The 13,601-nt window shown below is 36.7% G+C and overlaps 1 protein-coding gene across 5 annotated transcripts in view; it reads right to left on the minus strand.

Moving 5' to 3' along the window:
• Window positions 1-13,601, minus strand: part of LOC117400524 (centrosome and spindle pole-associated protein 1-like) — a 37,025-nt gene that overhangs the window by 22,021 nt on the left and 1,403 nt on the right. For 2 of the 5 annotated variants that reach the window (XM_059022243.1, XM_059022242.1), the window contains exons 2-7: window positions 9,521-9,636; window positions 5,943-5,994; window positions 4,573-4,676; window positions 4,336-4,359; window positions 3,301-3,381; window positions 635-730 (exon numbers count right to left, since the gene is read on the minus strand). In XM_059022243.1, the coding sequence (XP_058878226.1) occupies window positions 635-730; window positions 3,301-3,381; window positions 4,336-4,359; window positions 4,573-4,676; window positions 5,943-5,994; window positions 9,521-9,619 (456 nt within the window). In that variant the 5' untranslated portion in view covers window positions 9,620-9,636. Of the gene's footprint in view, window positions 1-634; window positions 731-3,300; window positions 3,382-4,335; window positions 4,360-4,572; window positions 4,677-5,942; window positions 5,995-9,520; window positions 9,637-12,934; window positions 13,532-13,601 lie in introns of those variants that run through there. The other 3 variants (XM_034000616.3, XM_059022244.1, XM_034000617.3) reach the window with 3 other exon arrangements.

Genomic DNA, 13,601 nt, shown 5'->3' on the forward strand with positions numbered 1-13,601 from the left:
GATCAGATGAGCCGGCACTGGCAGGTAATTGTAGTTTCATCCCAGTTCTTAGTGGTCATGATTCACAAGACTTCCATCAAAACTTGCCCTCAGAAAGTCCAGAAACTGGATGTGTTTGTAAAATTGCCAAGACCAAAGTCATACTATGCAACTTACTTAGTATGACTTTTTCCTTTCTCACTGTACTGGACACACTGGAGATAAGAGGGAGACTACATTGACAACAAGCACCTACTGGCTGCTGCCTGTGCCTTATTTTCATAGGGTGCTTTTTTACTCATTAATATAGGGTAATTAAAAAAAATAAGAAAAAATAAATACTTGAGTTAAATGGTGCAACATGTATCAGGTAGAAACAAAGAAACTGTGCCGCCATTCATGTACCATGGTTGTAAAATAGAGTAGATCAGTGTCTCTATTATATTGAACTGTACATGGAACACAGTGACAACAATCATAAGCATATGATGGAACTTACTGTATCTGTGAGACTGATTTGGTAAAGCAGTAATATTACACATTAAGTTGGTGCAGGATCACTAGTCATTCAGTATTACCAACTGTAGATTTGTGTTATCAGAATATTGTAATAATAATTCAATCTTATTTTAAAACCTGCCAACAGTATATCTACCTGTACAGTACTCCTTGGTTCTCTCTTCAAAGCATTTTCCTCTTGTCCCCTAAGAAACTGATTATATTCCTTGTTTCTCTCACTTCGTAATCTATCCTAAAAATGCAGAGGAAAGAAAACAAGCAGAATTAATTAGGCAAAATGGTCCTGAATAAGGGTCACCCTGTCACACAGTGTTTATATATAAAAGGTCTGAAGACCAGGTAAACATTAAAATCCAAAGCTTACAGATCATTCTTAAAACAAACAAAGCCATCTTGAAGCAGGGAATGCAATTTAAAGGTTTAAAAAATTGGTCAAAATGTAAAATAAATAAATAAACAAACAAACAAATAAATAAATAAATACACACACAAACCTTACAGTTGTAGCAACACATGGGAACATGTAACACAGTAAAATAAAAAGGTCCTTATGTACCCTTTAATATCTATTAAGTCAACAGTAGAGGGTTCCCTGAACAGCTCAGCAGCCACTGGCAGCCAAGCTGGTGCATTCAATCTGAACAAAGGGATGTACACTGGTGCTGAAGCTGTTGCTTAGGAACATAGTTTGGCAAGCTCGTCACCTGTGGTAGCTTCCAACTCCCTAATAACAAAGGTCCTTAGGCAAACAATGGGTCAACTCCAGTGGTAAGAAAAGCGTGTAAGTTGTTTTTTTTGGTTTTTTTTTTTTTTTGTTTGTTTTTTTAACTTTAAAGCTTGAACGAAAGTACAGCAGGACTTCAAGACAAAAACAGCACCCAACTCAGCAAATTAAACCCTTTGCAGTACATAGCTTTTGATACTTAAATAAATGCGTACATGACAGCTCCAGCATATTGTTTCAAGAAATATTTTGTCACTGAATTATAATGAGGCCAGATTTATTAGAGTTAAGCCAGGAAATTGAGGTTATAATAGATTTAAGGTAAATCTATTACTATAATATGGGGGCTCCCGAGTGACGCATCCGGTAAAGGCACTCCGCGTGGAGTGCAGGATGCGCCCTATAGCCTGGACGTCGCCGGTTCGAGTCCAGGCTATTCCACTGCCGACCATGGACAGGAGTTCCCAGGGGGTGGCGCACAATTGGCCGAGCACCGCCCTGAGGTGGCTGCATGGTGGGCCTGCAGTGTGTTTGTCTTCGTCGCTCCCGAATCAGCGCGGGGGTGATAGCAGTGAGCTGAGCCTAAAAATAATTGGCTATTCCAAATTGGGAAAAAAAAATGATAAAAAAAACAATTGGCGACTACTAAATTTAAAAACAAAAACAAAACAAAAAAATATATATAGACACACACACACACAGTGGTTTGCAGAAGTATTCACCCCCTACCAATAATGTCATATTTTGTTGAATTACAAATTATTATTATTATTATTATTATTATTATTATTATTATTATTTATTTCTTAGCAGACGCCCTTATCGAGGGCGACTTACAATTGTTACAAGATATCACATTATTTTTACATACAATTACCCATTTATACAGTTGGGTTTTTACTGGCGCAATCTAGGTAAAGTACCTTACTCAAGGGTACAGCAACAGTGCCCCCAACCTGGGATTGAACCCACGACCCTCCGGTCAAGAGTCCAGAGCCCTAACCACTACTCCACACTGCTGCCCCATATAATTTTTGTCTCGTCTGACAAACAAAACACATCTGCAGTGTCATCTACATGCTTTTTCGCAAACTCCATATGTGCTTTAAGATGAGGCTTTTTGAGTAATGGCTTCTTTCTTGCCACCCGTCCATACAGGCCAGCTTTGTGTAGAGACCGGCTTATTGTTGATGTTATATATATATATATATATATATATATATATATATATATATATAATTATGGCACTGAACCGTCATAACTGCCTGTGTGAAAGGCTATACTGCCACTGAAGCACTATAGTGGGTGTGGTTTCAAAGTGAACATTCCATATCACTACAGCGTAGGTAGTTAAGGGGTGTGCATGCAGTGCTTAATTTGTGCCGGGGTTTAGCCCCGGAACCTCTGGGCGTGCAGTCATAGTGCCGGTGCCTCTAGTTAAAAATTTCATAAAATGCTTTCTTTTTAAAATCTCAACACAGTTGCATTAAGTCTGCAAGTTCTTACGTGCGCGCTAAAGAGAGACAGTCCGCTGCCATGTTTGTAGCCTACTTTAAATTACTTTACGATTTCAGCTTGAGTGCCTTTAAGTAAGATGACACTGGCTGCAACTCTACTGTCGTTTTTTATACACAAATATGCTTACTTGATTTGAAAAACGTCATTAACGATACAAGCAACTTCTGACACTACTTGGTTTGATTAAATGAGTAGTATACAACAAAATATGAAAGCTCAACATTAACTTCAACAAAGAACAACGGCAACTTTCTAATGAAAAAAAAAATATTGTAGCCTACTTCAATAGGATCATTAAAACATTTCAGAAATGGCACAGTAGCTGCATTTCTGTGTGAAAATGGTATTAGAGTGCTTATGTGGCAGGATATGTGGAAAAAAAAAAAAAGGAAAACCTAAAAATTCAGTTAAAATCAATAAAAATGAGTTAATTGTGCTGTACCATTGAAGTATATAAGCAATATGACCCTCCACATCGGGCATTGCCAGGCACTGTGTGCCCTCTGCTGTCGGGGTTTATTGCTTACATGCCATTTTTTGTGTCAATATACCACCCGTACCTTTGCAGATCTTCTCTCTCCAATGGGCAGTGAAAGCCCCTGAGTGTTTGGGTCTGCCCCAGTTGTACTTGTTTCATTTTTCTGCAAGATAAGAAATACAGTAACTCTAATACTGTGATTTTAACATTTAATTAATTGCCTCAGCCAAAATGTTTGATATGTTAACAGCATTAAAATGTGGAGTCCCAATATAACATTGTTTGGAAGGCATTTCCTTTTGAACACTTGGTTTAGAGGACCTATAAAATGTTATAAAACCATGTGAACTGTTGCAGTGCGAATGAGAACTTGTAACAATTGACCACAAGTAAAAAGTACCTGTTAGATTTTGTTACGCAGGAACATAGCCCGTTATGAAAACTGAGTGGTTTCAAATAGAATTTCGTTACCAAAGGTATTCATGATATTAATCATTAGATTGGGATTTACAGGGCTCTGTTCACAAAGCTTTAACTTTTAGTTTGTCTGTTTTTATGTATAAATCAAGTTTGATATTCCTGAAACTGTTCTGGATTATTGTTGATTTCATTAACAACAGTTTGTTAAATATCACACATTATTTATTCATGAAAAACACATCTTAAAACCACTCCTGTGTTAAAGCTTTGTGAACAGAGCCCATCGTATCAATCTTTAGTTCAAAAGGCATCATCAAGATTTCAGTCTTGAAGATTATTGTAATTTGAAATTCCTTAAATCACGTGTAATTAAATACAGGCTTCATTCACATTCACAGTTTTGTTAACACAGGAGGAAAATGTAAACATGCCAGACTAATGCAAAGCTAATCAATCTCTACGCTTGAATTAGTTGGCACAGGAAGTACTGCAAAGCAGCAGGACATATTTAAATACAATTTAAGTTCTGCCAATAATTTTTTTTTTTTTACTTTGCATAAAAGCAATAATTAATAATCAAATTGACAAGCGAATAGTTTGTGTATGCATTTCATTTATTTCAACAACTAGAAGCCAGCGAAAAGCCTACAAAAACTATAAAAAGATAAGGTATACAAAACCTTGTTAGAACCCCTACCTTTCTTTCATCTCGAGCTACTTCCTGCAAGTTAGCACAAGAGCCATTAAGTGCTACAGACAACATTTCATTATGTTTCATTATACTTTATAGAATTACTTAAAAACCAAAATCTCATTTAACTTTTAAGGTCACTGTGGTTTAAAACTTGAAAAAAATGATGTAGTTTATTATATATATATATATATATATATATATATATATATATATATATAATATTTGTTGAGAGTAATTTACCTGAGCCATATAGCGCCTATAATCCTGACGCAGTTCCTGCTTCAGTTTGTGCTTTTTCCTCTCATACTCGTATCCAAGCGGCAAACTCAAGCCAGAGTTCTCCTCTGGAATATGAAATGCACATATTAGTAGCATTCTTACACCATATATATTTTACATGCAAGATTGTATTCCGGCTTTCTGTAATAAATGCTCAAAAGGTGAAAATCACATAAGTCTGACATGTTTATATAAAACAGAAGTTGTCAGTCTGAAGCAGCTTTGAACAGCTGCAACAGACAGCAGAGTGTTCTGGTTTGTCAACAAACAACTGTCAAATAATTATTATTGTAGCAGCAGGTTAGTATTATACTCTACCTGACGAGCTTAGATGGCTCTCCTCTCATTTGTAAATGTGTTGCTCTTTGAACATTTGTACAGAAAAAAAGGCAATGCTTACTGCAAAAATATGGAGTTTCACATGGATAAGTATTTTATTTTGAATAGGATATTACATTTTGAAATGCTTTTTTAAAAAAAATAGCTTTAGTTTTTAAGGTCCTCAATTAAAAAAAAGGGGACTCCTAAATACGCACATCTGCCTGTCTGTCCATCACACTATACCAGGTGAACGCAATAACTCCATTGATTTTTCAGCAATCTTCACCAAACACTCCTTGCCTCATTATAGACGTTTGGGTTGCATTCAGCTATAATCCGATACATCTTTGCTTTTATATTAATATTTTAAGCTGTATATGAACTTATTCACTTTCTTATCTTAAGCAGTCCACGTTATACCACATCTGCCTAATGCATGTGCATAAGACTGTAGAGAGGTCAGAAGTTATTACGTAAGAGTCTACAGTACATCCTGAGACCCTATACTAAATGCATGATCAGAATGAAGGTGAAAGGTCTCAGAGTGAAGCCTGTATCATTGGTTCATAAAGTATCATAATCTCCGTTAAGCATGCAGGCTGCAGTCCCTGCTAAGTGCACTAATCCAGCAGCAAAACACAGTACTCCCTGTAAACATAAAGTATTGAAATCAAGCATTTGAGACACAGTGCAACAGGCTCATGCCTGCTCCTTTGTTTAACTGCGCGGCTGACATGGCATGTTCATTGTTAAATAAGCTATCCAACTACCAATGGAAACATTCTGTTACAATTTAACTGCAACACATACTGTACTACAACAGCGTACTACCATCAACAATAGAAGGTTGCACCACAAATCAAAGATCAGGGGAACTTAGGAAAAAAGCTGCTTTCTTCTACTTTACAATGAAGCAAGCTTGGAACACCAGCAGCACCACCTGTGCATCCCTGTCCATGATATACCTTTGACATTGTTATTGTATAGTTTCTGTGTTGACGGCCACTTGCCTGGAGGAATATTTTCTTTGATCCTTGAGTTGTAAACTGGGTTAGCCTTGGTCTGCAACAATAAAAAAGGTAAACATTATTATTTTTTAATTTTAAAATTACTAATCAAAAACTAATCAAAAACAATTACTTAACAACAAATTATTGAATTAATAAAAGTATTTTATTTTGTGGCAAAAATAAACAGTGATAAAGTCATTTGCCAAAACCTTGGTCTAGTTTCTTATTAGTTTTACCTAAAAAAAATAATATATATGTCAACTCACATGTCAGCATGAGTCATTCAAAGGACACAGGTAAGACATGTACTGCAGAGCTGATATATAGGTAGGCTAATACACAACTTAACTACCAGGAAATAAAACTACCCCAAACCTAGTTCTGTTCCCAGCTTTCCCAAGGGGGAAGTAGGGAAGACAAAAAAAAGAACATTTCAGGAGATTATCATGAAAAAATGTAATCTAAAAAAACTGACGTTGCCGTAAAATTGAAACAGATGACAGTGAAATCTACTGTTTGGTCTCTGAACAAGTCTAGCTCAAATGGTTTAGGAGACCATTAACAGTGTCCCCCTTAACAGTGTGTAAATCACTAACTGTTGGGCTGATCTAAAGCTGTGGAATGTGGAATGTTCCATTTCACTCAAATGCAATTCTGCATGATTTTTTCAATGAACATCATGCACTCTCGTTCTCTCATTTGAGATGGAATGAAAACAGACAAGCAAATGAAATAGCTACTGTTTACAACAACAGACAAAGCACCGCATTCCACACAATAAAAACACTTTAGAATTCAACAAAATCCAAATCAACTCTGGAACGCACCACGCCCACTGCATGTATTAGTATGAAGCACAAACAAATATTTATTGCACCATTATATAACAAAATGGTCAAATAGATTTGCAGGATTATATTCTGGTAATTAAAGGCCAAAACACCAGTTCTATGGCATGACCAACAGCTCCAGACACTAAACATTACATTTCACTAAAGGGAGTCTTTTACTATAATGCGTTCCGTTTATATGAAGGGCAATAAACCCTAATTATTATTATTTGTTTATTTAGCAGACGCCTTTATCCAAGGCAACTTACAGAGACTCAGGATTACCAAGGGAAGTGGAAACTCAGAAGGCATGGCAATACAGAAGCATGCAAATTACCCACATGCTATTGTAACACACAAAAGCAGATTACTGTACTTACTGACTGAGCAGTATGGCATAGAGAAGACATCAACACTATGGTGCAGAAGGGAGGGCCTTCTCTTGTAAAGCCCCAATGTTGTGGAATGCACTACCATCTTCAGTCAAAAAAGCAGGGAATCTTTCTACTTTTAAAACAGCATTGAAAACCCATTTTTACCATAATTTTAGCACTGACTGTGTATCGTTTTAGAGTGTCTTTTTAATTGTTTTATAGGAATTAAGTTTGCCTTTTAAAGTGTGTAAAATACAGTAAAATGTTGTAAAGCGACTTGAGGTCCTTGTGATGAAGGCGTTATATAAATGTTAATAAATAAATAATTAAACACTAGTTTAAGGCACGGAACTGGTCAGGCGAAAGCAGTTTGTACAGTACTTGGTTTATGTTTCACTTGGGTTTACATGAATGGACACCAAATCTATTTATACAATATTCACTGCATCTGTTTTCTTTCGATTATCTTAGGTAAACATGAGCTTTGTTGGAGATTTTAAATGTACCGTATTACTTCAATTTGGCGCTGCAGCGTTTATTTTAAATTGATCAAAATGATTGTGGCCCTTAAACGAGGGCAGCGATTATAGTGCAGCCTTTATTAATAATACTATGCTTTACAAACGCTGCGATATTTTACTAAATGATTTAAGGCATTTTAGAAACGGCGCCATGAGAGGCTCTGATCTGCTGCACTATACTCTTGTGTGTTTTTGGGGCTTGAATACAGTACATTTACTGACAGTTAACGAGAGCCTATTAGTTGGGAGTTGGGAGGTCAGGGTAGTACTGTACAAGCGAGTGTGTATTGGTTGCTAAGGGGCGGGACAAGAAGAGGAGAGAGAACGGTAGTTGAGTGTGATGCAGTTGTTTTTCTTAATGAAAAATATTACCTCTGTAATATCGGTTTGATTTCTGTTAATACTAAAATATATATTTTTTCCTCTCACTGTATTTTACCTGCTTGTTTGTAATTTCTCTGTTAGAGACACCAAAACTAAATCTTCTCATAGATATTAAGCATATAGTAATTCCAATTGAATAAAAAACAAAAACAACTAAATCCCCTACAGCCAGCTTTCGGATAGCGGACAGAGTGACCGGCAAAGCTCTACGTTCCTCGGAGTTTAAGTTTTCACCATCCAAGCTGACGACGAGGTAAACAGACAGCCCTTGTTTTATCCCCTGCTGTGTTGGCACTGAACTCTGCTGGAAAAAAAGGGACGTGAAGGACTGCTGTGCTGTAAGTAGTTCATCTTGGGTTATCTAAGGTAAACATGAGCTTTGTTGGAGATTTTAATTTAGTTTGGGGTTCAAGCAAAAGAAAAGTATTATGTGAAGAACATGATTTTAGTCAACTTATTAACATACCTAGCAGGTGTAAAAAGTAACAATTGACCTTATTTTGACAAACACACCAAGAAAAGTCTGCTTAGCGGGCTTGTTATCTGGCCAGTTGAGTGATCGTGAGGTTATTTTTTGCATCAGAAATTGTATAATTCTCAAACTGAAACCCAGGATAATTGAGAGGAGACAACTTAAACATTTTAATGAGCAGGCTTTCCTACAGGACTTGAATATGCTGAATTGGAATAGAATAGAGTTTGTCCCATCTGTTGAGGAGGATGGGGATTGGTCCATGGTATGTTTACTGATGTTGTCAGCAAGCATGCACCATTTAAACAACGTCGGATGCGTACTCAGTGTTCTCCGTGGATTACCATCGAGTTAATGGCTCTTTATGAGTCCACAGATCTAGCCTGGAAGAAGGCACGAATGACTGGTCATAATAAGAACTGGATGCACTATAGACAGCTTAGAAACCAGTGCACTTTGTTAACTAAAAAATGCAAGTCTAAATATTTTAACAATCTCCTAGAGGAAAACCTAACAAATCCCCAGAAATGTTGGTCTGTGGTTCAAGATATTGGTGGTACCAACAGAACTTAACACTGGAACTTAACAAGTTCAGGGTCTGGGAAATATTATTATTGCCTTTAACCAGTATTTTATACAAGCTAGTAATGCATTTAATGGTAATTCTGGTATGTATGAGAAAGATGATCCACCTCAGCTCTCAAGACATTTTTCTTCTTTTAATAGACAGTTAAATTTGACTTTAAGAATGTGACATCATCAACTGGATGTACATTATTACAAGGTTTATATACTTCAAAGGGGGCTGGAGCTGATCAATTGGAGCCTTTCTTTGTAAAATTGGCTTGTAATATTATTTCATACCCTCTGGCGCAAAATTCACAAGGGGACCAACAGGAACCTGCTTTTTCTCATACCAGAAGGTACCAAAGTAAAACAGTGTGAGTTCTGGTTACCTTCTCTATCTGTGCATGCTTACAGTGACAGTATAACTTACCCTTATTTCCATATAAGGGGGATCCTGCTCCTGGTTGGCTTTGTCACGGGCAAATTTAGCCTTTTGTTCCTCAAGAAAGATTTCCAGTTCATCTGCCATTTTTTTAAATGTACTTCCTTTCCAAGAAACAAAAAGCAAGCATATGGAAGAATTATACACAGGACAGCAGCATAGACATTGACTGTAGTTCATGTTGTACATTTATACAGATGTGCTGCTGTTTGTCAGGTATTAAAAAATGAAGAAACAAAAAGCTCCTGAAAGACTCCTCAAGGCTGATTGTGAGACAGTAAACAATACTTCATCTTATTAACATTATTACCAGCCAGTGTATAGGTATCAAGCTCAGGTGTGTCCTGTTAAACTCACAGTAAAACCAGGAATGGATCAAACTGTAATGCAATATGTCTTATTTTCATATAGAGGTTTCAGAATCAAGATTTAAAACAAAATAATAGAATACTACCTTCCTACAACTTTGTTGATGAGAAGCATACACTTTGTTAAAGGGTAACTAATTGCTAGTTTTCCAATTAGGTTTAGAGCTGTGCTTTTTTATATATAAATATAAAAATGTGTTTTTAATATATTTTTGGGGGAATCCTCATCCAATTTCTAATAAAATGACACCTAACAAAAAGGTATCAGAGGACTTCCCATTGACCGAATTTTGACCTCTTTATAACTTTGACCATTTTTGTTTTTTTGCCTGGAAGAACCCTAAGTACAGTAATCCGTTGCGTATCCATCCGTCACATATCCGCCATGACCAATCTTTTCAGCAACGTTACTTTATTATTGAACAGATTAGTTCAGATATTGTAGATCCTACCAAAGTTTTCATACACTGTGTTGTATGTGCTCCATGTGCTGCCATTGCTGGTAGTGTCACGTGAGCTATTCAGTGTGTTGATATGTAAATAAATCTTGTTCGCCAGCGGGGCATATCAACTTCAACTTGCACCTCCGTCTCGATCTCCTGCCTGCTACTCAGCAGCAAATGCACGCACCCAGACGGCAGGCAGCTACTTTATCACAAGCATTAATACCTTGCATCTTTCTAAACAAGGGATTTAGGGGAGCTCCCTAATAAAAGTTGAATCTCAAAACAATAATTGTGCAAATATAGTAATTGTTACAGTTGTGTATAATGGTATTTAAAACAGGATTCATTTATACGACTTTTTACATATCCGCTCTTACTCTGGTCCCACCACAGTCGGATATGCGACGGATTACTCTACCACCTTTACTGTATCACCTTTAATATACTATTGGGTGAATTGTCAAGGAGTGACCCAGGAATAACAATAACAAAACATTTTTACATGTGCCTAAGTAAAATACAAACAGCAAAGCTTTAACACACTACAGGTGTCAGCAGGAACCAGGAAAAAAATAGGTCACCATTAACTTCATCTACAGCATGTATGAATGAATCTGAACCCAAAAGACTTGCACATGGAAAAAGTTAGCAAGAGTATGTGCAAAAAAATCACAAATATCTGACTAAGCAGTTCTGTCCTTAAGTAATACAATTGGAAAAATATGTATTCAACATACAGGCTCTGTAAAAAAAAAAATATATATATATATATATAAATCACCGGCAGACAACATGTACAGGTTGATCTTGCTTCCACCATTATATAAAGGCACGCAGAGCTAAGCAATTTCCTTCTTGCTCTCACTGAAGGCTGCAGTATGATTAATCCAATTAAATATGCTTGGCAAAACAATTCAAGTTACAGTGTTCAAAGACATGGTGTTGATCCAACACAAACTATAAAATTACCACAAGAAAAAATGTATAGTCCTACATGTAGTGAAATAAATCGCTCTTCATACAGTATAATAACCACACTGTAATATTACTTTAAACATGTTTTTAGACAAAATTTACCACTTTGTTTTGAAAGCAAACATTCATTTCAGCTCTACCGTAATGAACAATATGACTTAATTATTCTGAACACACAAATGCCCACAACTGTAATTATACTGGTATAGTGATGTCATGCAGACCATGCAAAACACTGTGGGTCCATTAAGAAACTGAACAGCTCAGAGCGAGACTTTTCTTGCTCACTCAGATAACCGATAAAATCTGCTCTGTAGCGCTCTGAGCTGCTCGGGGGGGGGGGGGGGGGGGGGGGGAGAGAGAACTGAGCGTAAATTAGTTCTTTCACTGAGCTGCTCTGGGCTACATGTGTACAAACATTAAAGGTGATCTGTTTTGGGTAAATTAGAAGGGATATTGGATAGATCTTCAAAATATCTCACTTTTCAGCTTTGAGACTAAATTTATTTATACACGTATTTTTATTTTTTTATGTACTGTAACAAAGTGGGTGACTTTATAGCCACTTGGTGAAATTGTGCTTAATGTTGCTGTGGAAAAACCTTTCCTGACCAAACTGAAGGGAACATTACAGATGCTGTCTGTCTTATGCTGCAATCTGTCTGATGCCTAACTCAAAGAGAAAGGGTGGTACATTAAACTGCAAAGTGATTAAAGATTTTCTGGCAAGCTGTTTAGTTTAATTCAGTTTGGATGTCCATTTGCAGTAGGTGTTGGCTCCAGAGCAGTCATGACCTGCGGTGATGGCATCCTGCAGTCTATTTTCCCATCATTTGGTTCACCCACAAAACAGCAGTATTAAACCATCTCGATTAGAACATTTTTTGGCCTAAACCATGGATACCAAGGTCAGACCTCTAAGAAGAGTGAGATTAAAAGCAATCTTCAAATACCCAACTGAACTGCATTGGGAATTATTGCGAGACCAAATCAAATATAGTAGTTATTTGGTAGACTTGCTTGGTCTGCCTAGGCCACAATAGAAACAATGTCCCTTTAAAATATGACTTTCGTTGTTAGGCAACCGTAATAAACAAACGCAGGCTCGTACAAAAAGACCACACAAAATTACTTCACAGCCTATAATTCAATAATAATAATAATAATAACATTTAAGAAATCCAAACGCATCGTCAAGTGATAAATGTATTTTATATGACTCATAATTTTCACGTGAACAAACATTTACCTCCCTGGGAGTAACAAATGAAACATCTACCAGCAGACAAAATTGCACAGAACGTTACAATTAACAGCGCGTGGAAGTTGGAACCTAGCAACTAGAAGTTTCGGCCCCAGTGCTATCTAATAATATTGCAGCTACATTGAATTTCATTAAGTAGGCTACTCTGTGTATACATACATTACCATTATTTAAATTACTGTTCCGAAACATAACACCTCACTAAAAAACAATAATAATAATATTCAGTTCAGAAAATACAGATTTAATTTTAAAAAAGAAAAAAAATACATAACATAAAAATATGAACCGTAGACAAAGCTATCACATTTTAAGTACGGTAAGTTTTCTGTACTTATTTATGTTTTACCTGCACTCAGTTGGACGGCATGTGGAATTTTTCGACATACAATAACATCAGAACGTTTATAAATGGTTTCTTGTTGAACAGTGCACGATCAGATGTTTATATGGTATACAAGCCCACTGTACTCTATGGATCAGACAGTCAACAGTCCCAATCCTCGGCAACAGATACAAACCGACTCCTGCGCGCTGCGGGAATGCGGCTGAACAAGCGAATGCTGCCACCACAGACCTTAATGGTGCGAATGAAAATCAATTGCCCCCCCTGTCGGCTTGGAGTTTGGAACTTTTGTGTCAACGTGGACAGCATAGTGCCGTTTTTGTTTTGTGCTTTTTTAAATAAAAATGCATAAAGCAAAGAAGATGTTTAGATACACACGATTCTGAGAGATCCGCTGTGGTTTAGGTATGGTTGAAATGAGACGACAGTTGAAATTATTGCGACCACAACACAGGTGTTCACAAAAATGTAATGAAATAATAGGGGTACGGTACACTTAACTCACACACTCAAAAACACAAAATTCTACACGTCTCACTCTTTACTATTGTTATATTAATACAAAGAAGAAAAAAAGCAGAATATAACAAAATTCTAAACTTATTTACAAAAACTTTGTAAAACAAAATACGGCTGTACCGACAGCTCTCGTTGCGCTCCCGCAGCTTTT

The sequence above is a fragment of the Acipenser ruthenus genome, chromosome 4, assembly GCF_902713425.1.
Source record: "Acipenser ruthenus chromosome 4, fAciRut3.2 maternal haplotype, whole genome shotgun sequence".
NCBI classification, from domain to species: Eukaryota; Metazoa; Chordata; class Actinopteri; order Acipenseriformes; family Acipenseridae; genus Acipenser; species Acipenser ruthenus.